The sequence below is a fragment of the Arachis ipaensis genome, chromosome B2 (genome assembly GCF_059453495.1).
Source record: "Arachis ipaensis isolate K30076 ecotype BB chromosome B2, ASM5945349v1, whole genome shotgun sequence".
Classification (NCBI taxonomy): domain Eukaryota; kingdom Viridiplantae; phylum Streptophyta; class Magnoliopsida; order Fabales; family Fabaceae; genus Arachis; species Arachis ipaensis.
This window is the reverse complement of record NC_142437.1, coordinates 107,543,831-107,567,733: the sequence shown is the minus strand read 5'-3', so window position 1 is coordinate 107,567,733 and position 23,903 is coordinate 107,543,831. Positions and strand designations below refer to the sequence as shown.

At 34.4% G+C, this 23,903-nt stretch overlaps 2 protein-coding genes across 8 annotated transcripts; both read left to right on the top strand.

The window, feature by feature from the left end:
• The first annotated feature begins 104 nt into the window (after positions 1 to 104).
• LOC107625715 (COP9 signalosome complex subunit 2) lies at positions 105 to 11,960 on the top strand. Of its 4 annotated transcripts, XM_016328415.3 has the most exons (14): positions 105 to 259; positions 2,177 to 2,303; positions 4,777 to 4,864; positions 5,522 to 5,614; positions 8,373 to 8,451; positions 8,792 to 9,032; positions 9,130 to 9,204; positions 9,313 to 9,447; positions 10,172 to 10,359; positions 10,591 to 10,659; positions 10,778 to 10,868; positions 10,942 to 11,076; positions 11,415 to 11,527; positions 11,627 to 11,960. In XM_016328415.3, the coding sequence occupies exons 3-14, from the start codon at positions 4,855 to 4,857 to the stop codon at positions 11,712 to 11,714; spliced, it is 1,317 nt and encodes a 438-aa protein (XP_016183901.1). In that variant the 5' UTR covers positions 105 to 259; positions 2,177 to 2,303; positions 4,777 to 4,854; the 3' UTR covers positions 11,715 to 11,960. The 4 variants fall into 4 exon arrangements, with proteins under 4 accessions (XP_016183901.1, XP_020971833.1, XP_020971832.1 ...); XM_021116174.2 differs by lacking the exon at positions 2,177 to 2,303 and having other exon boundaries at positions 119 to 259; XM_021116173.2 differs by lacking the exons at positions 105 to 259; positions 2,177 to 2,303 and adding an exon at positions 3,813 to 4,374.
• Positions 11,961 to 16,680: 4,720 nt separating this feature from the next.
• LOC107625714 (protein NRT1/ PTR FAMILY 8.1-like) lies at positions 16,681 to 22,363 on the top strand. 4 transcript variants are annotated; one of them, XM_016328406.3, is made up of 6 exons: positions 16,681 to 16,826; positions 16,918 to 17,000; positions 18,367 to 18,547; positions 18,649 to 18,866; positions 19,851 to 20,404; positions 21,359 to 22,363. In XM_016328406.3, the coding sequence occupies exons 3-6, from the start codon at positions 18,424 to 18,426 to the stop codon at positions 22,188 to 22,190; spliced, it is 1,728 nt and encodes a 575-aa protein (XP_016183892.1). In that variant the 5' UTR covers positions 16,681 to 16,826; positions 16,918 to 17,000; positions 18,367 to 18,423; the 3' UTR covers positions 22,191 to 22,363. The 4 variants fall into 4 exon arrangements, with proteins under 4 accessions (XP_016183892.1, XP_088359848.1, XP_088359849.1 ...); XM_088503722.1 differs by lacking the exon at positions 16,681 to 16,826 and having other exon boundaries at positions 16,856 to 17,000; XM_088503723.1 differs by lacking the exons at positions 16,681 to 16,826; positions 16,918 to 17,000 and adding an exon at positions 17,554 to 17,568.
• The last annotated feature ends 1,540 nt before the right edge of the window (positions 22,364 to 23,903 follow it).

The following is a 23,903-nucleotide window of genomic DNA, read 5'->3' as shown; positions in this document are numbered from 1 at the left end:
GATCGATACTTCACCTTCATTAATTGGGGGAAAACCCAATTTTAGTATATTAAGTAGATAGATTTTAAAAAACGTTTAGAGTTTTTTTTCTTTAAATAAATGATAAGGAAAGAAAACAGGAACTAAAGTAATGGATTGAGGCCCAAGCACGCGTTTCAGTCGAATACAGACTCAAGTAGCACAGAACCCCGATCAGTTTCCCAGCTGCAGGAGCCTCGTTTGAGCCAAGCTGAGATAGCGCACAGACGAGACAGAACAGGTATCAAACAACCGTGAATCTCTGTATATCTCTATTGAACTTAAATCTGTTTCTTTTTTCTCACTTCTCTCCCTCTCTGTGTCTTGCACTTCATGGCCTTGCTTCTGTGCGTTTCGCATTTGGTGTAGAACTGTTTCCCCAAATTTGTTCCTTTTCGTCAAATTTTGCGTTGATGATGCCCTAGATTCTAATACCGTGCACTGTGAAGGATGCTTTTCCTATATCACAAGGTCTTCTATTTTCCAAAAATAAAAAATAAAAGTTGTGTTAACCAAATTACTAAATTAGGTTGGTGTAGTGGATAGTTCACTAGTCCGCTTAAGTAAGTAAGTGGAGAGGTTCAAATTTTGGCTTGCGCATGCAGCAATTCATTGGCCAGCGACAACTCTTAATGGAGTTTAGTACCGTGGCGGATTAGTCCTTAGCCTGCCACGCTGGGATAATGTGAAAAACTAGCTTGTTTGGAATGCTAGGAATTAGAATTCACTCAAGAGTTGAATTCTGATTCTTGCTTTGAAACAACTAAAAATGAATGATTTGAATTTCTTTGAGAATTCCAATTCCCATTTTTCTTTCATTTGTAAATCAGACCAAAAAGGGTCTGATTTCCAAATCAACTCTCACCCTCTTTAAACTTGAATTCTATTTCATTAATATATTATAGTTATTCCAAATCATGAAATTGAATTTCAAATAGAAATGAATTCTTTTCTTAAAGGAAATAGAATTCTTTTCTCATGTTAAATGGTTTCCAAACAAGAAAACTAAAAGTTGTGTTATTTCTTTAATGTTAGATTAGGGAAATTGAGATTCTGGGGTTTTTATTTCCCCGTTAGGGTTTTGCCCCGCTGATCGGGTCCCTTTTTGTTTCAAAATGGGTTTTTTATTGTTCGGGGGAAAAGTGACTGTGTATTGTTCAGTGTATATTTAGGCAGATGCGATTAATTTTGGAATGATATGCTCTATGTGAGTTGCTTGCTTTCTTAGTTCTATCATTCCGTGCATATTAATAGATGAGTGTTTTTTCTTTCTTGAGTTTCTTTTTATGTTTAGCTTCTAGTTCTTAATCATGTTGGGTGCTCAAATTTTATATCTTTTTTGTTCTTGATGTGTGGAAGTGTATGCAAAGGGGAACTAACAGTAGAGAAACGAGTCAAATAAACTTTGGTCTTTTGTGGTGGGGAGTTTACATTAGAGAAACGAGTCAAATAAACTTTGGTCTTTTATGGTGCAAAATGAGTTTGGGTGGCATATGCCATTCCAGTTTTGAGTTCAGTTGGTTTTTCTCTGTGAAATTTGTTCTGGTTATTTATTTGAGATTGTTGATTCACTTGAATCTTGAAGTGAGTGGTGTGTTTACATCCACAAATCTTTCTACTGCAGATTCAAGCATAGTTTATGATTGAGTTTGTGCAATCATAAGTTGTGAAAATGATCCGAGGCTCTGTGCTTACAACTTATAGTTACAGCTACTTGTCTCATTAATATATGATTCTTTGCTGTATTTTATTTGGTTCTTGCTTCATATGACGTGCCAAAACTTTGTTATCTGTCCGTTGGAAACTTAAAATGAACTCATCTCAATTTTCCCATTCTTAGCTTGGAAAAAGACAACTATGTTGGAGTTGATCAAAATCTTTGTACTAATGGGTTCATCCTCCATTCTATTGGACAGTTGTGGAGAAGAAGACATTTATTGTTATGACATCTTTTAGTGGTTTCTTTTGTTTGAAAATTTTTGTTATGGGCTTTATGGTGGATTGAAAGTGAAAGAAATGAAATTCTTAGGTTGATGTAGCTAAGTAGCGCATTCAGCTGTTAAAATGTTGTTTTATGCTGTATGCTAGTTTATGCAAAAAAATTGTAACTTTTACCTCTTTTTTTTCTTTTTTTCCCCCCTCTCATTCTCATTTGCAGGAGTTTTTGCTTTGTTTTGATAGCATCCTCTACTGTGTGAGCTACAAATTTGAGAATTAATTGTTTTAGAAGGGTCATTACTACTCAGTGATAATAATAAAATACAGTCAGTTGTTCTGCACTGATGGTAAGTGTTTCTTTACCTATGTGTCTAGTGTCTACTTCCGTGTTCTGTGTTCATATTGCTCATGTATCATTTGCCAATGTATGTGAACAGATTTAGCATTGTTATTTAATTATGTTTTTGGTGTTTAATATTCTTATATTGTTGCATGGTAAGTTTAATAAATCTAACTAATACATGATATGCTCCTAAGTATTTTAATGAATAACAATTAAATAAATAAATGACAATACATTAATGAAAAATTTACAGCTAAAATGTTGCTTAATAGATTCAGCCATAAGAGTAATATCATTTAGATAATACAAACTGCCTTCAATAGACATTTTTTTTTTACCAAATTCCTAAATTTCTACCAAAATTTTCTCTCTTCTCTTTTCCATGGTGAAAACATTTTCTATTTTACTAAAGTAAAACCACTATCATCACTTATATAAGATGGTATTCAAGTGTGAAAATTGTGGTTGTAGTCCACGGTTTATTTGAAACCGATCCAAGCCAAAATCATAGTTCATATTCATGATTTACCAAATACCTTCTCGTACATCGAGGATTCACACTCTGTTATTTATTTGTATATTTGTTCATAGTTTTTATCTATGATTTAAGGTCTGTTAATCGTTGTTATATTTGTCATTGAAAATTTTGTTTTGTTTTTAAAATTTTAATTTATTTTGATTCAAAATCTTAAAATAATGTATACTGAAATATCAACCAAAAAAAAAAAAAACTATGACTTCACACCATATAAATCATAATAATCACATAAAGATTAATATCATCGTACCAAACACCTTCAAAAACAAAATAAAATAAATAAATAAAATTTAACATTCAACTTGTTACATCTTTTCTCAAGGTATGATGTTTTTATATCAATTATAAGTACTACAATAACTGCAACTATTGTCCTAAATTTTATTATCAATGGGCTCAAAAACTTTTGATCTTATACAATTACTCTAACATTATCAACTTAATAAATTTAAAATTTAGTTAATTATAATTCCTAATTCTCCCAAATAATTAAATAGTTTTATTTAAAACGTAATTTCTGTACCCTAAACACTAATCTAAATACCACTATTCAAAAACACAAAGCCTTTACCATTTCCAAGCGTAAAATAAAAATAGGATGAATTATAATTTTATTAATAACAAAATTAAATGGTTTAGATACAGAAAATATTAATGAATTGTATATATTCTCTAATAATTACAAAAAGTGAACCATTTTTATTTATATTTTAAGTTAATAATTCATAAACGTTAATATATAAAACGTTAGTGGAAAAACAATGTTCTTGATAAAGAAAAGTGATTTGGTTAAAATATTCATTTTACAAAGGGTCAGGAAAAAAATTTATAGTGACTGAACTTACGATCTATACATTAAATTATTTCAATTTAATCTCTTAAATTTTGTCAATTTTATTTTTAAATTAATATCACTAAATTATTAACAAAAAGAGTTTAATTTCATACACTGACAGTTTAAAAAGTTTTACACAGTCGTGCAATCGCATATGTCTTTTGGATGAACATTCACGCGGTCAATGTACGCGGTCAATGGAACTAGTATTTACTTTTGATGAAGTGGCGTTACGTGATTGGATGCACGTGTAAAATTACTTTATACTGACAATGCATCAAAATTAAATTCTAACAAAAATATTAAACATCCAAAATCAGTAAATTAGTGATACAAACCCCAGAATACCCCTACCAGTATGTACAGCACCCCACTCTGTATTCACTCCCTACTCCAAAATCCCTAGTCTTCTCCCGCAGACCCCAGTCAGTCTCTCACTCTGTCAAACACCACAACGGCTGCCCATTTCTTTGTCCAGCATCGCTCCTATCTCTTCACTGCGGCTGCTGCTACGTCTTCTCTCTCCACCGTTGCCGTTGCTATGTAATGTCTCTCCACCGAGGCTGCAACCTGTGACCTCGTCGCCGATCTAATCTCCTCTGTTGTTATGTGCCTCTCTCCGTCACTGTTGTGCTCTTTGCTCACCCAGTCTCGATAATTTCCTCTGTACTCTCTCTCGCCGCCAATCAGATCTCTCCACCGGTCAGGTCTCTTCTAGTTGTGTGTGCTTCTTGATATCTCGTTTTCTGATTAATTGATTGTTGAATATTGATGAGTTTATCTGTTAAGAATATGGATTAGTTCAATTTTTAAATTTCTATTTTATTAGATTACTGCTGGTTTAACTTCTTTATAAGGTGAAAATCCAGTGTGTGAATGAGCTTGATTATATTCAGCTGGAGCTCATTAATCTTTTTGATCAGTTCTGTCCAAATAGAGAGTTAATTTGCTTGTGTATGATTAAACCTTGTTACTTTGTGAAAGAATGAATTAATTTACAGCCTTAATTTGCTTCTGTTTTGCTTGCCATTTAGGTTCACTAATCCATCTTCATTAAACACAATGTAATAAGTGCCTCACTGCCTTGCATGTAATTGTTTGCAGTTCTTGATTTATCTCGGTGTTCCACTGACTCACTGATTCCAACCATCAAAACCCTATCTCGGATCCGTACCCTACAACATGGCTTCCGGTAATCACCTCCTCCTGCTTATTTTTCTAATCTGTTTTTTCAATTTTAATAAGCTTGGATTTTTATTTTCTATTTTAGTATATTGAAAACCCTATCTGAACTAAGCAATGAAGCACTTTCTTGTAATTGTTGAATGTGTGTGTGTTTTTCAGCGTGTCTATGCCGATGCTATTGTTTTGACCAGTTTCTGCAAATATCAAAATTCATGAAAAAATCGTGAAGCTGAGTAATGCCTATCAAATGTGGATTTTCACAATCATTGTTTTTGTACTGTAATAATACTGTTGCTTATATGATATAATTGTTTATTTAGAACTTCATCTGCATCTAGTGAATGCTTTTAATCCTGTTAAGTTAGTCCCAAGCTAGCTGACTTAAAAGAAAGAAAATTCCTATTTGAATCTTTGTGGCATGGTTTAATCACAAATCTCATGGTTTGAAATTCCAACTGTAGAAGGAATGACAATTCAACAGGGTTGTTAAATACTTAATTTCATGTTATTTGCACTATAAATTTTGCCACTTATGCTTCTTTGAAGTATTCATATTTTACAACATTGAATGTCCTATGCTTTTAACGTTGAAATATATATAATTATAATAGTTGATTAACTTTTTCTGATTTAGTTACACGCGCATTATGTTTTTATAATGTAGATGCTGATATGGAGGACTATGGATTTGAGTACTCTGATGAGGAGCAAGAGGAGCAAGATGTTGATATTGAGAATCAATATTACAATTCGAAAGGTATTTATTGCACCTATGCTTGCATTCACTTCTTTTCAATGTAATGAGTTTGGATAGGTTAATTTTATTTTTCGGCTGCATACTAGTTTGCTCAAATTTAACTTGGTGTTCAAAAGTGTTTTTGCACTTTCTTATGATCATTCTTCAATTGCATCATTGTTGGAACTAGAAGTTTGATGCATTAGCTTGTTGTTTTGAATTCATTTATGCTATCTTTCATCCTTTTGGAAGATAGGTATATGTGTTATACTCCTTCTGGTTCAAACTATCTTTCACGCCAGAAAACTTTTTTTTTTATATCTTAATCTTAATTATCTTTTTTTGTACAAGTTGATAGAAGTTAATCATGATTATTTTTTCCCAGTTTCTTATTCTATAAACCTCAGTAAGATGGGTAGATTGGATGAATGGTACAAATACCTATAGGTAAAACCATTAAAAAATTAAAAATATCGAGAGAAACTATAGGTGAAATCATTAAAGAAGTAAAATCATGTAGATTTTTATTGATTGTTTGGTTTGCGTTTCAGACTTTGGTAGCATGGTAAGTTAGTGTAAAGATTATCTTTTTCTTTCTCTTGGGCACTAAATGCAATGAGGGAGATCATTAGTGGGATTATATATATATATATATATATATATATATATATATATATATAAGTTTTGAGTATTTTAGTGAAGGGTAATATAATTACAGTACGTCTTGGAAATAGAAGGCTTGTGGAAGCCTTGATAAGAAAACTAAATTAGATGGAAGGTAGCTCGATAAGTGTAGGTATAGAAAACCTAGAAAATTGTAGATGAAGTCATTAAGAAAGGCTTATATTTAATTGGCTTCCCTGTAGATATGGTTTATGATACAATGTAATAATAGTGTGATTCGTGTAATCAACCTTAACTAGTAGGAGAAAAGCTTTGCTGTTGAGTTCTTAGTCATTGTGCAAATTGTTGGGAATAATACACCATTCCCCCTTGAGAAAACACCTTTGACAGAGAAATAAAATAGACACAATCACAACACAAGAATTTAACGTGGAAACTCCAATTACCGGAGAAAAACCACGGCCGTTGTCAAATGACAACCAGAGAATATCACTATGTGAAAATTGTTACAACACATAGACTTCTTTCTCTCACTGGCACCCCAGTACACCCACACTCTCTCAAAGCAAATATCTAACTACACCTCACAACACTCTCTAATCAAAGAGTACAGAGGAAGAAAAATCAGATACAAGCTTAAAGTGTTTCTGACTGGTGCAAAAACAAATGGAGAACTTAGCCTCATATTTATAGCCTAGGCCACCCACTCCATTTGCTATCCTGAGCAATGTGGGACTAATTCAACCAAATTCTAACAATCTCCACCTTGATTGAAATAGTCACACATCTTCAGCTTCCATTGTCAACACCGACAATTCTTTGCTGTCATTGTCTATACCGACAATCATAGTTCAGAGAATTATCATACTCCACCATGAAAGTATACTCACTTGGAATTAGACCACTCCAAGCATTTCACCTTGGTACAGATCGAAACCTTGCTGAAAATTCATGGTGCAACTTCCAAATTGGCTTTTCCTGGAAGTTCTTCAGCCATCGACCTAACTCCGCCACACACCTTGCATCTCAACGCCAACCAATGCCCGTGTGCAATTGTGGACCCGATTGCCACAACTCATCCTTATCCATGGCAGTGCGGTAATACCATGAGGATACTTCTTGTCTTCTAGAGAACATCATCTTCTCTCATAGAGAGAGCAACCAGAGATCTTCTCCTTCAACGCCTTGTGCAAACCTGATTGTATCAACACATCCTTGACTTGTATTTGTCACAAGCCAAAATTGATTCTTCCATCAAATTTCTCTATTTCAAGCTTCACAGCACTTGAATATCCTGACATTGTTGCAACCGTATACTGGAATAGTATAACTCAACCGTGCACTAGGAAGGGTCCCCAGGAAAGAGAGGTGGGTCACAATGGACACACTTAAATACCAAGTCTTTCCTTAGCCAGAACCTTTCCAAACAGCACTCTCACAGTGTCACACTGCCTTCCAGCAACAACAACAGCAACCAAAGATCAACCTCAAGCCACAGGACAAAATTCTTTTCTGATGTGGAAGGTCAGACTAGGCTGCAACCACAGAGCATACTAAGAATAAATCCCACCGAACCGAAGCTCTGATACCACTTGTTGGGAATAATACACCATTCCCCCTTGAGAAAACACCTTTGACAGAGAAATAAAATAGACACAATCACAACACAAGAATTTAACGTGGAAACTCCAATTACCGGAGAAAAACCACGGCCGTTGTCAAATGACAACCAGAGAATATCACTATGTGAAAATTGTTACAACACATAGACTTCTTTCTCTCACTGGCACCCCAGTACACCCACACTCTCTCAAAGCAAATATCTAACTACACCTCACAACACTCTCTAATCAAAGAGTACAGAGGAAGAAAAATCAGATACAAGCTTAAAGTGTTTCTGACTGGTGCAAAAACAAATGGAGAACTTAGCCTCATATTTATAGCCTAGGCCACCCACTCCATTTGCTATCCTGAGCAATGTGGGACTAATTCAACCAAATTCTAACACAAATGCCTTTAAGGACAGATATTTTGAAAGGGAGGAATCTTCATTTACAACATCATGATCTAGGTTTTCATAATTTGTGGTTCTAAATTGATGATTCCATTTCCATCCTCCACACTAATTTCCTAAGATGCTGCTGTTTGTATGTAGGTTTGGTTGAAACTGATCCAGAAGGTGCACTTTCTGGTTTTGCTGAGGTAGTGCGCATGGAACAAGAAAAGGCTGAATGGTAAGAACCCTATTATCTGAGTGCTGCATAATAATAATAAACATATAGACACTGGACTTAAATGACAGTATACTTTTGTATCTTCTGTTGCAATTTTGTATCATTAATAATTCAGTGATCTGATCCTGCTTGTGGTTTTTATTTTCTTTCTTTTCTTTAATGCTTTGTTTCTAGTTGGCCAATTAGTAAATACAGCTAATATATTTGTTGGCCGATTTTTCCCCTCTTTTTTGTATTCTTTTTTGAATTGGATCATGCATCGTGATATTTGTGTTTATCTTTTGATGGTACTAAGAAACTATTATGTATTTCATGTGATATTTATTTTACATTTTACCAGGGGATTTAAAGCTCTAAAACAAACCGTCAAGCTCTATTATCGACTTGGGAGATATAAAGAGATGATGGAAGCCTACAGGGAGATGTTGACTTATATTAAGTCTGCAGTGACTCGTAACTACAGTGAAAAATGCATAAACAGCATTATGGACTATGTCTCAGGTTCAGCTAGCCAGAACTTTGGTCTTCTGCAAAAATTCTACCAGACAACTCTGAAAGCCCTTGAAGAAGCAAAGAATGAGGTTAATCCCTTAGACACCTTATCTTGGTTGCGACTCATGTCATTGCATTTCCCATTAATGCAATCTTATGTTTAATTTTGTATTATTCAATTGGCAGAGATTGTGGTTTAAAACAAATCTGAAGCTTTGTAAGATTTTCTTTGATATTGGTGAATATGGACGAATGAGCAAGGTAAAGGTTTAATTTGCTGTCCAACATAATTTGAATGTGTTTGTATGATTATATTGGTGTCTAGTGTTTTTCATAGTAAAAATTTAAGGATTTGTTGAATCCTTTCAGATCTTGAAGGAACTTCACAAATCTTGTCAAAGAGAAGATGGCACAGATGACCATAAGAAAGGAACCCAACTGTTGGAGGTTTATGCAATAGAAATCCAGATGTACACAGAGACCAAGAACAACAAAAAACTCAAGGTCAGCATTTGTTTTAAAAAATTAATTTTGTGTACCTAACATCTAAGTATCTACCTCACCAATTTATTATTGCTTATTCTGGAATTTGCTTTCAATTATCCATCAGACTTCAGTTACTGTTTATTAGTTTAGAATGAATTCTCAAATAATTAATATTTATGTAAGTTTTATTCAATGGGAACTAACTGTATCTCTCTTGATGAAAGATGGAGTTGCTTAAACACATTGGCAATTTGGCATCTCAGTACCTTGCTTGTTTTTGAATTTTTATAGTTATTTTTCGTTATTCTTCACAATTTCCTGTTTTCTTTTAATCAACTGTTTTTAGCAGTTTAGATCTTGTAATCTTTGGGAAAAAAAAAATATTTGATGTATGGGCAGTGACCCGTGGCTGAATATTGATGCGTATGCAAAGTGGGGGTGTCATCATGGTTGAACATGGATAACTGAGCTATCATAACCTAATGGACTATTTCTAGTAATAAATTTGATAGGCTTAAATATCTTTCAATTGTTGTGAATGTTGTGAACTGTGGTTTTGGTGCCTGTATAAAAAAAGTTTGTTCAATTTCAAACACCATCTCAATACCTGGCTTGTAGTTAACCTAATGCTGTAGAGAATCTCTTGAATCTGGGAGCAGCCTCAGAATTATTTTATATTCATTGATTAGTCATTAGTTTTTAGGGAAGTTTGTTTAACAGTGTCTCCTGGTCTTAAATGCAGCAACTTTACCAGAAAGCACTTACTATTAAGTCAGCTATTCCCCATCCAAGAATAATGGGGATAATCCATGAATGTGGGGGTAAAATGCATATGGCAGAGCGCCAGTGGGCAGAAGCAGCTACTGACTTCTTTGAAGCTTTTAAGAATTATGATGAAGCTGGGAATCATAGGCGGATCCAATGCTTGAAGTATGCAGCATGGAATTCATTTTACTTTTAGTTATTAGTTTGAAACATTTGATTAATGATAGATTGCGGTGTTCATGAAATGAAATTCATCACGAGTCATCAATTTTAGGATAAGATTTGATACTTCTAAAATTCATAATCTTTCCCTCGGATACATTTCAGCTTGACTGCTGAGTAAAGAATTTTAGCTTTGTTTTTAATATGTATTGTTATTGTTATTATATGCACCAGGTACCTTGTTCTTGCCAACATGTTGATGGAGTCTGAAGTGAATCCTTTTGATGGACAGGAGGCTAAGCCGTAAGTGATGCGTATTTTATTCCTCTCTCTCCACCCATTTTTCATTCCTATCGTTCTTTGATCAAGTCCAGGGTGTTTTCCCATTCTTTTTTTAAATCTCATAAATTATGTATTGCAGATACAAGAATGACCCGGAAATTTTGGCAATGACAAATTTGATAGCAGCCTATCAACGGAATGAAATATTGGAATTTGAGAAAATACTGAAGGTACTTTTAGTTAGTCTCATTTCTCTTCACCTATTATTGGTTCTAAATGGATTCTGGGTATTTTGCTTTCCAGAGTAACAGAAGAACCATCATGGATGATCCATTTATCAGAAATTACATTGAGGATCTGCTAAAGAAGATCAGAACACAAGTCTTGCTTAAGCTCATCAAACCATATACAAGGATAAGGATACCATTTATATCTAAGGTAATTTTACTCCTAGAATTCTTGTGTCAGCTTCATTTTTGGACTACCTCTTACCCAGGTCCATGAAACAAATTAGTGGAACTAAAGAAGGAAAGTAAATACCGAAATTTACATCAACAGCTTATAGATATTATTATTATTATTATTATTATTATTATTATTATTAATTACCTCATAGTTGGTTAACTGGCTAAGTGAAGGGTTGTGCTGTTGCTTTTTTATTGCTTCCTTTAATGTAAGTAATACATATTTATTAACTTGAATTATGAGAGGTTAAGCTATGGTTTGCCCAACTTGATTGTAATTTCTTTTATGTGATAAAACCCACTAATTTACAGGAACTGAACGTTCCCGAACATGATGTTGAGCAGCTGCTTGTGTCACTGATTCTGGATAATAGAATTCAAGGACACATTGATCAAGTGAACAGGCTCTTGGAACGTTCTGATAGGTCTGTTTATATATATTGTGATTATTTCAAAATTTTTCAACTTTATTCTGTTTATAATCTTGCTATTTTATTGGTATTAATTGAATATACACGGTTCAGGTCGAAAGGAATGAAAAAGTACACTGCCATAGACAAATGGAACACACAGCTAAAATCTCTCTATCCAATAGTCAGCACTAGAGGTTAGACATTGGTGTGTGGTGGAAAGGGATATCTGTACTGTTGCTTCAGCATGCAGTTTTGTCATGTGAATTAACTTAGCTTCTATGCAGAGTTAGGAAAGAGTTACCAAATAGTGGGAACCAAAGTGAAAATGCAACTTGTGATTCATGTTTTGCGTTATTTGGAAACAATTTTAAAGGTGCTCAAGGTTGTGTAGAAAGGTTTTGATGCTCCGTGAGCACTGTTCCAATTTATTCGTCGTTTAGTAAAATATAATGCTACAACCGGTGTCGATATATAATTATATATTATATAATACACTCCTGATGAGTGATGGCCTTTCTAGGTTTCACCTTGACTAAGAACATTGATGCCTTGCCCTAGCAAGCAAGCATGCTAAAAGGATTTCAGGTTGTAGATTGAACCAATTTTTGGGGGGTTGGCCTTTTGAATCCTGAACAAAAACAGAATGAAAAAGGCATTTTAAAATTCTAACCTTTAGTTGACAAAAAAAAAAAAAAAAAAATCAAACCTTCAATGCAACCAAACCTCTGCAATTCACATATAGTTTTACATTTTAAACACACTCGGATATAAATTTATAATCATCACTTTAATTATATCATTAAACAAGAATAATATATCTAAAGTATAATGCATCAAACTTATGAACCGTTCTTTTTTTAGTAAATAGTCATTAATTATAGAAAGATTATTCATTAGTAACTGTGTACACAAAGTAGGATTTGAGCCATTGACAGTTTGACACTTATTTAAGGAGATGAGTGAGCATTCGACTAATTCAACTTGGTTTTTTTTTATAATGTTTTAAATTTTATTGTTATCCATAGCATTTTCCAATAACTAGCCCAATGCTTTTTTTTAATGATAACTAACCCAATACTTTAATTTATCTCGTACGTTTATTATTGTTTGGGTTTTTTTTCGAAGATGGTTTTGGATTGTAATATTTCTCTTCCTCTTTGGTATTATTTTGTTGAAGTGATCTTTTTCAGTGAAAAAAAATTGGATGGTGTCCAATGTTTAATTTTACCTTTATTGCTCTCTCTCTTCTATTTATTTTTGGTCCCACTTATAGAATTAAAGGTGAGAGATCACACTTTATTCTCTCAAATATTAAAAAAAATGGGGATGATTTATTTCCTGTTTTGGGATGTTGTTTATCTTTTTTTTTTAGAGTAAACTACCATTTCTACTCATAAAAGTTGAAAATGTTGACATATCTATCCATAGAAAACGAAAATTACCATTTGTACCCATAAAAAATGGTTTTTACAAGCAAAATTATCCAAACCCTAAAAAATTAAATAAAATTCCTAAACTACCCTTCTCTCCATATCTACCACTATCATCTCTTCGCCCACTCTCTCTCTCTCAATGTTCTCAGCGACCCAATCCTAACATCAACCACGTTACCGCTCAGTACCACTGTCTCACCCTCCTCCTCAATCGTCACCCTAACCCTTTCTGCTGCACACTCTCCCATTGGTGTCGATTGCGACTCAACAGTGCCACCACCGCCATCACCATCAGCCATCACTGCCGTTAACTTCACCACCTGAATGGATTGGGTTTTCTCTGTACACACATTCAAAGGCTGCGACTTTTTTAAGGGTTAATCGAAAACACTCATCAACAAGGTTAAGATCTATGACTCTAACCCTGAATCCTCCAAGCTTTCTCCAACACCGCCATTGATTTCATTGTCTCCCTCGAGAACTCCCGCATCGCCAACATCAGCTCCGACATCTCCACTGCACACTCTTGGCTCTCCATCCGCATCCTTCTCTTCCTGCCCGCTATCTCTGTCGTCGCCATCACCGTCGGCAACGAGTACCTCACCACCACCGTTGACACGAGTATGGCGGCGCCACGCTAACTGAGCGTTTGAGTGGCTGCGCGAAATGAGGATCATCGATGGGTTCCATGGAGGCGCACTTGCGTTTGAGGGTGGAGTTCCAGTGGTTCTTAATGGCATTGTCGGTTCTGCCGAAAAGGAGTCGGGCTATGGTGGCCCACTTGTTGCCGAACCGAGCGTGAGTTTTGATTTATGGTGTCGTCCTCTTCGAAGGTGAAAGCCCGATGCTCCACCTATGGAGAGAGCTAGTTGCACCATCGGAACCTGTAAAACTTGTCCTAGCGGAACATTGAGAGAGAGAGAGATGGGGGGAGGAGATGATAGTGGTAGTAGTGGAGAGAAGGGTAGTTTAGGAATTTTATTTAATTTTTTAAGGTTTGGATAATTTTGCTTGTAAAAATCATTTTTTATGGGTATAAATGGTAATTTTTGTTTTTTATAGGTAGATATGTCGGCGTTTTCAACTTTTACGGATAAAAATGGTAGTTTACTCTTCTTTTTATTTTTTTTTTTTTGGTTTACCCAAACGGTATCCCCCAACCCGACAGGTTAAGGACTAATCCGTCGCGGATCTGAGCTCCATTTAAGGGTCTGCCGCTGGCCAATGGGTTGCTGCATGCACAAGGCGGGGTTCGAACTCCCGACACTTGCTTAAGCGGACGAGTGAGCTGACCACTCGACCAACCCAAGTTGGTTTTTACTCTTCTTTTTATGTTATTGATAGAATAGATCTTCAGATTGGATTTTGGGCCGCATCAGTGGGTTGTTCTCTTGGGCCAAAAACATTTTGAAATTTAAAAACTTATCAACCCACAAAAAACATAAAGATCCTGCCCATATAGAGACTAAAGGTATCTCTCTCTATTTTATTTTTGAAATCCTCATTCCACACCAAGAAATGAACATACTACTTGCATCGAATCGCTAGAAGGTAGTAGTTAGTGTTAGTAGTTAGTGTTAGGTTTGGTAAATAACTTAATTAAGTTATTTTTAAAAAAATATCTTAAATAATAAATAATTATATTAAAAGTGGTTTATAAATAAGTTATTTTGTGTTTGAATTTTTAGTTTTAAAGTGTTTATTTTATAGAAATGTGATAAAAAAATAGTAGTATTATGAAAAAAATTAATGTTTATATTTAACTTTTAACTTATGAAAAGGTGTAGTATTAATGTTTAGTATAATTTTCAAAACAAAATTATAACTTTCTAAAAAGTTATTTTGGTACTTAAGAAGAAGTTAAAAAAAATGACTTCTCTCATAATAAAAAGCTTTTTATCACTTTTCTCTTAAAATAAGTACTTTTAGAACTAAAGAATCAAATACAAAATAACTTATTTATAAGCTACTTTTAATATAAGCATTTATTATGCTATTTTTTCAAAAGTAACTTAATTAAGTCGAACTTCTTTTTTATACACACAATCTTCATTCAAGTATATATGTCATATAGGAAAGAATTAAGGAATGATTATTATTATTATTCAACTCCTGTAAAGTTATTATTATTATTATTATTATTATTATTATTATTATGTAGGAATAGATAAGTTAATCTTTTCAATAAATTCATGCCGGAGATCAGAGAAGTTCCATAACCTCTTATTTTCATCAGATTTGGAAACAAACTCTATATATTAAGAATTTGATTTCCATATGCATTTTCCCCATAAAGTGGTCTTAGTTCGATGGTAGGTAGGTGAAGAAATAGAAATGTCCAAATACAAACATTCATTCAGTCTTTTCCTCTTTCTATTAGAAAGCTATAAACTTTGCATGAGTTGTCTCTTGACGAGAAAAATCTCTAGACACGTGGGTAAGTAGTTAGGTGTATACTTTATTACTTTTGCATATAAATCCCAAAGCTTTTCTTAATTTCAAAGTGGTCCTTGCTTTTATTTTTGAAAATTCACTGTCCCTGATCTAGTTGTTAAAGAAAAACCTCTATATATAGTAATCTAAACCGATGATACAGCTGTTGCTAGGATTTATTTCACACTAACACATTCATGAATACCATATTCTTCTAATTATTTCAATTATATTAAATTGTCTTTTTTTTTCCCCTTAAAATCACAACTATGTTGTTTTGTTCATCATCACCATCATATGAAAATAATGTAAAATTGTCTTTTTGTCTCAAAAAGTCAAAATGAACGCTGGACATGGCATGATCTATTTTGGATAGCAAGTATTAAGTAATTTTGTAAACCATAATAGTAACTTGTGATTGATGTATCATTTATTCATTTGTCCGAGAAGGAGAAAATGACATGAAAAAGATAAACATAAACGCGTACAAAAATGAAAAGATAAAAAATACCATATCATTTGTTACATTTGTAGCAAAAGATAAATGGAAATATTTTTTGGGTGGATGCATTATATTTATTAGTTTTTGTTTTTTTTTTTATGGTATTCTCTAATTCAACATGTCAAATTAAATAAAAAAGAACAGAAGTAACAAAGTATATATTATTTTAAAAACATACAGTAAAAATTATACAAAATTAAATAAAAAATAATAAAAAAGTTTCATAAAATTATATATTAATAAAAGTGACTAAAAAAATTATATAAATAAAAAAAATTCACGTAAATCATTTCAGCTATTGTGTTTTAGACTAAAAAATGTAAATTTTCTTAGGTTGGAACGATTTGTGGATACCTACTTAGCTAAAAAGATTTATACTTATTCTTTAAAAGTAGAACAAATTATAAATCGTTCCACCCTACAATCTTTAACGTGCTAAACTAAATTACAAAGTTCTAAAATAATTTATATAATAATAAAAAAAAAAGAGATTCACGTAGCAAAAGCTCATTTAGAAAATTCTGGTAATTTTGCTTTTTCTTTAATTTATTTAGTAACTTTATATGCGGATCCAAAATTCAATTTACTTCCATCAAATTTTTAGAATGAAAAGGAAGAAAGAAAATACTAATTTGACAATATTGAATCAATTATATATATTATTTAAAACGAAATGAATTTGTTAAAATTTAATTAAAAAATTAAAATTTAGAAAGAGTTACAGTGAAGTTGAAGGGTACATTTGTAAAATCACACAAATTCCTTTGTCGTATAATAATTTCAATTTCAGTTATTAGGAAAGCGTCAGCGTACGAGGAAGACTATAATAACAAAGTCCGCGGTAGAATCGGAGACTCGGTAAAGAAAAAGTCAAATAACAATTCTTCATTCTGCTCCATACAAATTCCCTCATCATCTTTGTATCATCACTTTCAACACTTACGTAAGATTTCTTACTCTTTTCTATTTTCATATTCTCTGTTACTATAAAATATATGAATGCTTCTTCTAACTTTTGACTTCTAACTTCTAAGATTCGAAGACCCTTTTTGTACCACTGAATTAAAAAGTTACCACCAAAAGAGGCACATGCACGATACGCTTTCTCTGTTCTGAGGTAATTAAAGCCTTTTAATCTAAATTGTTTAATGTCACAATGTCTCTGTTATCTATGTTATCCAATTGTTTGATTTGTATTATTTTTAATTTTATTTTTGGGTTTTATAATTTTATGATTTTATTCTTGTTCGAAAATCCACGAATAGGGTTTTCAAGAACGGAACTTTAGAGTATTAGGAATGTCACAAATTATTAATTAATTAATTTATTTATTTTTGAAAAAGATGCCCTAGTTTGTTTCGGTACGTTTTCTTGAATTTTCTGTTGCCACGAATAGATGATCTAGGCTTCACTTTGGAGCTGCAGATATGTTTTGGATGGAGTATTTTATAATTATGTATTTTGTTCTCAATGTAATTTTTGGTTATTCATTTTTTTTTTCCTTTTTTAATACTAGTATGGTCCACAAACATTTTTGTCACCTATAAAACTATGTTGAATTTTTGTGATCCAAGAATCTTGATGTTGACTGAGTGATACCCACAACTTATTATTCTATCCCTTTAATGATGCCAAAAGAGAAAAGAAAAGAAAAAGATTTTACATATCGGTTTCTTTTGTTTCTGGTAAGTGTTGCTATCATGCGGTTGCTTTGTATTTTGGGTCCTTGTGATATCATTAAACGCATTTTGCAATTGGAAAATTTCTTTATGAACTTTATTAATATTATTTTAGAGTTTAGCATATCTTTAAAATAATTAAAATGTTTAGCCCCTATTATTCTCAATCCAAGTTTGAATTTAGGGGATCAGTTCTACTTCAGTACTCCAATCTGTAATAGTCTTAAGGTTTTGATCATGATAGAAAATCCCATTCAATTCCACTACTGGTTTATGTTTGTGAGAAGTTCTGTGTTTTCTGTTTTCTTTATAGTAAAAATAATATGAAGTTGATGGTAAGTTAGGCAAACACTTTTATACTTTTAAAATTAAATATTGATTTTTAACCCTTTTTAGTAAGTTAGGCAAACACTTTTAGGCACTATAGCAATCACCTTCTTTTTATAGTGTTAATGATGTGATTGTGAATCATAAAATAAAGTTTCATTTAGAAGTGGTTAATTCTGATATTGGTTTTATATATGTCAATAGTATTTTGCATTTCATCATTTCTTTCCATTGAAGTAATATCAATTTTGATGGGGTTTCTCAACTCAAGGCTTAATATATAATTCTCTTCTGTTTTTTACTCTTACCTAATAATTCACATGATAAAAGAGTTGCCAACCATTATGTTTTCCCAAGAATTGTAAACTAAAATCAAGCGTTTGAAAATTCTTGATTCCAATTTGGTTAATTTTCCTCTATAGTTTTCTCATTTATGATTTAACTTTGTCTATCCGATTATCTGTTTGTTATTTTCAGGAACCTACAAACCAAGCTTTGTAGGTAACAAACATAAGAAGAATCTAAAGTTATACTATGGCTGGTACACGTAATGTGGCAGAAGATCCCTTGTATACAGATGATGGAACACTTGACATTCATAAAAGACCTGCCAACAAGAAAAAAACTGGAAAGTGGAAGGCATGCCGGTTTATTCTTGGTATTGGATTCTCTTTCTCTGTTCATCGAGTTATAATTAACTTATATCAATCCCTGTGTTGGTGTTTGGTGATCCTAAGATGCTGAACTAATTTATGGCAGGTAACGAATGTTGTGAAAGATTGGCATACTATGGCATGAGCACGAACCTTGTGAACTATCTCCACGACCGTTTTGGCCTTGGAAATGCTGCTGCTGCGAACACTGTTACAACATGGTCGGGGACGTGCTACCTCACGCCATTGCTTGGAGCCTTCTTAGCTGATTCATACATGGGGAGATATTGGACAATAGCCAGCTTCTCAACCATCTATGTCATTGTAAGTTCTGTTCAATATCAGACCTTCGTATTTGTTAAAGTTCATATTATAGTAGAGGCATTTAGCTTGCACTCTTCTCTCAATATGAGTCCATATGTTAGTGTCTGAGATTTTCAAGTCTAGAAAGCAACAGCTTGATAATAAGGATTTTTTCTTGGTGAATTATTTAATGTATACTTTTTTACACTCTTTTGTGATGCTTGAGAAGTTGGTATTTGTCAAGAACTAATCTCTCTGATCTAAGATGGATGCTGCTATGCAGCAATGGTGAGAAATTCCTTTAGAAACTAAGATGGATGAAGCTGAGTTCTTAGAACAGGAAGTGAATAGAAGACTTTGGAATTGTATCGAGTATTGAATCTAACAGAATGATATTGAGTTACATAACTAATAGCACTTCACATCTATTTATAGAAGGTTACAATCCTAACCACCTATCATGCACTCCTTATTCTACTTTGTTCACTGCTTCTATCTTCATTCTGTACTTCTTCCTTTACAGTATTGATGTCTATGAGGTTTTAAGTCTAAGATGTGTTTGTTTACTGTCTCAAAACAATAAAGATACAGTCACAGACAAAAAGACACATATACATAGATGCAGATACACTTGAATACATGAATAGGTGTAGTTTGTTTGTTTGGTTGTTAAGACACTAATAAGGAGATATAAACACATTTGTCGATGAAACTAATTTTAACCCATAACTAAATATTTTAACTTGATAATAAGGATTTTTTCTTGGTCAATTGTTGTTGCTGTTTATCTAAGATTATTACACACTTCCTCGACATTTTCAGAAGTTGGTATTAATCTCTTCTCTAGCTTCATTTCTATTCTAGTTTCCTCATATTTGCAGCTGCTTCTTTGTTCTTTCCATCATAGTTTTCATGTCTTCCATCCTATTGGGGTGAAAATGGTTACCATATAAGAGTGTAAGTCCTGTTAATGTTAATGTAGGATGTTTATTTACTTTTTTTCAGGGAATGTCGCTGTTAACATTGTCTGCTGTAGCACCTGGACTGAAGCCTGTGTGTCGCGGTATAAGTGATTGCCATCCAACAACAGGACAAACTGCAGCTCTCTTTATCGCACTCTACTTGATTGCTCTCGGAACTGGCGGTATCAAACCGTGTGTTTCGTCTTTCGGCGCTGACCAGTTCGACGAAAATGATACCATTGAGAGGAAAAAGAAGAGCTCTTTTTTCAACTGGTTTTACTTTTCCATCAACGTGGGTGCACTCATTGCTTCCTCAGTGCTGGTTTGGATACAAATGAATGTGGGTTGGGGATGGGGTTTTGGAGTCCCTGCGGTTGCCATGATCATTGCAATTATATTTTTCTTCATCGGTAGTCGATGGTACCGGCTGCAAGTACCCGGTGGCAGCCCTCTTACTAGGATTTGCCAAGTCATAGTCGCCGCCACAAGGAAATTCGGTGTTCAGGTGCCAGAGGATAAGTCTCTTCTTTATGAGACTTCAGATGCAGAATCTGCCATCAAAGGATGCCGCAAACTTGAACACACACAAGAACTTAAGTGAGTTATTCACACCATGCTGTCACTACTTAATTATGATAAATTATATTAGGCAATCAAAACTGGTTGCAAGTACTTTATTTGGTTCCTTAACAAAAAGGTTTTAAGTTCAAATTCACCTTAGTTAGGTCAGGCCAGATAACCCGAGTTTCCAGTAATAGAATTTAGATTTTGGCGGTTTAATTGGGATGAAAACTAGTTGTAACCAACATGGTATTCCATCCATTTCAAAATAAGTGTCGTTTTCATTTTTTTTTTTTGGTTCATTGAAAAGTTAATGTAATTAGTCAATGGGCTTATCTAGATACATTAATTTTTCAATGAACAAAAAGTGAAAGCGGCACTTATTTTAGATCAGAGGGAGTATTAGTTAAGAATTAAGATAGTAAATACTTTATTTGTTTCCTAAACTAAGGTTCTAAGTTCAAATTTACCTTAGTTGAGTTAGGCCAAATCAGAAGCGGAGCCTCATATAGGGTAAGGGGGGCAATGACCTCCCCCAACCATCAATTTTTCGCTATAAATTATACATAAAATTTAATTTAGTTTCCTAAAAGTGTTATTCTATTTTATTCTAAATATAAAATTATTTTTTGGCCCCTCTTTCACATTGAGGCTAGCTCCACCCTGGGCCAAATAAGTCGAATTCTCAGTAATAGAATCTAGATTTTGAAAGTTCAACTGGGACGAAGAAAGGTAAAATTGTAATCTAGTAGTTTGACAATATCCCTTATTGTTTAGCAGTGTAGAGTATCAATAACTCCATCTTTCCATTACTAGTTGATCAGCCCAAATGCAATGGTGATAATGCATATTCAAACAAACGAAACATCCACAACATGACCTATAATATAGAGAAGCGGGCTTGTCTTTTTCCTATTTTGCACTTCATCATATAGCATCTTCTGGTTATACTTTCATTCTAATTTTTTCTTTTATTCTTATGTTTTCCAGATGTTTGGATAAGGCAGCAGTAGAGACAGATTCCGACCGCCTAAAGGATTTGCCGAATCCATGGAAGCTCTGCACGGTAACACAAGTCGAAGAGTTCAAATCCGTGATTCGCTTGCTCCCAGTTTGGGCTTCACTTATTGCCTTTGCAACTGTGTACTCTCAAATGAACACCATGTTTGTTCTACAAGGCAACACAATGGACCAGCATATTGGTCCAAAATTCAAGATTCCATCAGCCTCCCTCTCCCTTTTCGACACTCTGAGCGTCATCTTTTGGGCACCGGTCTATGACCGCGTCATCGTCCCATTCGCAAGGAAGTTCACCGGACACGAACGCGGATTCACGCAACTTCAACGGATAGGCATTGGCCTCATCATCTCCATTGTGTCCATGATTGTGGCCGGAATCCTAGAGGTCGTTCGCCTCAACATGGTCCGGAAAAACAACTACTATGATCTCGAGACCATCCCCATGTCGATCTTCTGGCAAGTGCCGCAATATTTCCTCGTCGGAGCTGCGGAAGTCTTCACGAACATCGGTCAGATGGAGTTCTTTTATGGTGAGGCACCTGATGCTATGAGAAGTCTCTGCTCGGCTCTGTCACTAACAACTATGGCCTTGGGAAATTATGTTAGTACCCTTCTTGTTACCATTGTGACAAAAGTTACCACAAGTCATGGAAGGCTTGGTTGGATACCGGACAATCTGAATAGGGGCCATCTTGATTACTTCTTTTGGCTTTTGACCCTCCTCAGCTTGCTCAACTTCCTTGTGTATCTATGGATTGCAAAGAGGTACAAATACAAAAGGGTGATAACAAATGTTCGTTGAGATGTTGGCATATGATGTTCCACAACTTTATCTGCTCTAGCCTCTAGAATTGCATTTTGTGTTTAGTGTTTTTAGTGGATTTGATGTTGCTATATGAACTTTTATGTTGATATTTATGTAGATGCTATTTGTGGCTTGTAGTTTTTCTTAAGTAAAAAGTTCCTTTAGAGTCTTTTTTTTTTTTTTTCCTTTTCTTTTCTTTAGGAGTGAACTCTGTCTATGTTACACTTGCGGTACATAGTCGGTCCCAAACCCGGATAAAGGAGGAGGGTTGTGTTAGGTCTTCGACAACCAACATAAAAACATAGTCAAACCCCCATGACATGAATCAAAGACATTATTGCGCTAAAGCTAGGTCGTTGTCCGGAAGCAACGCGCTGTATGGCTCGAGTATGGTGTCAAATGAGAAAGAGCCACTGCATCGGTGTCCGAATGTAGTATTAAATGAGCAAGGGTTCTCACGTTTTCGTGAACGGACGAGGGTAAATAAGCTAGTTCACAAAGTAAAAGGTAAAGGTCGGAGTGACAGAAGGTTGAGATTTGGGACATGAAACATAGGCACTCTAACAGGAAAGTCCATGGAGGTGGTGGACACTATGACAAGGAAGAATATTAACATTATGTGTCTACAAGAAACAAAATGGGTTGGTGCGAAGGTTAGGGAGTTGGATACTTCTGATTTCAAACTTTGGTATACAGGAAAGGTGAAGAATAGGAATGTGATTTGTATTATTGTGGATAAGCAGTGGAAGAAGGACGTAGTGGATGTCAAAAGGGTGGGAGATCGGATCATCTCTATCAAACTTGTGGTGGAGGGAAGTGCTTTTCATGTGATTAGCGCTTATGCACCGCAAGTAGGTTCAGACGAACAACACAAGATAAGGTTTTGGGAGGATCTAGAGAGTTTGGTCCAAGACATACCTTCATCAAATAAGATTTTCTTAGGAGGAGATTTAAATGGTCATGTTGGAAGAGAAGTGATTGGGTATAGAAGTATTCACGGAGGCCATGGTTTCGGGGTGATCAATGCCGAGGGTAAAACTATTTTGGACTTTTCCTCAACCTTTGACCTTCTCATCGCAAATACATATTTTAAAAAAAGAGACGAACATCTTATAACCTATAAGAGTGGCATGACAAGCTCTCAAATCTATTTCTTCTTGTTGAGGAGAATCAGCCAAAAATTTTGCATTAATTGTAAAATTATCCCAGGGGAGTGTTTGACAACACCACATAGGGTGCTCGTTATGGATTTTCGTGTTGAGAAAAAGTTGAGGAAAAAACATCATACAACTCAAGGACGAGGTGGTGGCGGATGAAAGGTGAGGAACAAAGAAGCTTCCTAAGACGGGTAGGAGAAGAGGCAAAGTGGGATGGGAAAGGAAGCGGGGAAGAGATGTGGAGGGAGATGGTAGAAGTTATTAGAAGAACAGCAAAAGAAAGCTTTGGTGAATCTAAAGGAATAGGACCAAGAGACAAGGAGTCTTGGTGGTGGAATGCGAGTGTACAGGAAAAGATAAAGATAAAATGGGAGTGCTTTAAAGAGTGGTCTTTATGTCGCAATGCATATAATTGGGAAAAGTATAAGGCGGCTAAGAAAGAGATAAAAGTGGCTGTAAGTGAGGCAAGAACAAGAGCATATGAGGGTCTCTACCAGTCTTTGGGCACGAAAGAAGGAGAAAAATGTATATATAGAATCGCAAAGAGCCGTGA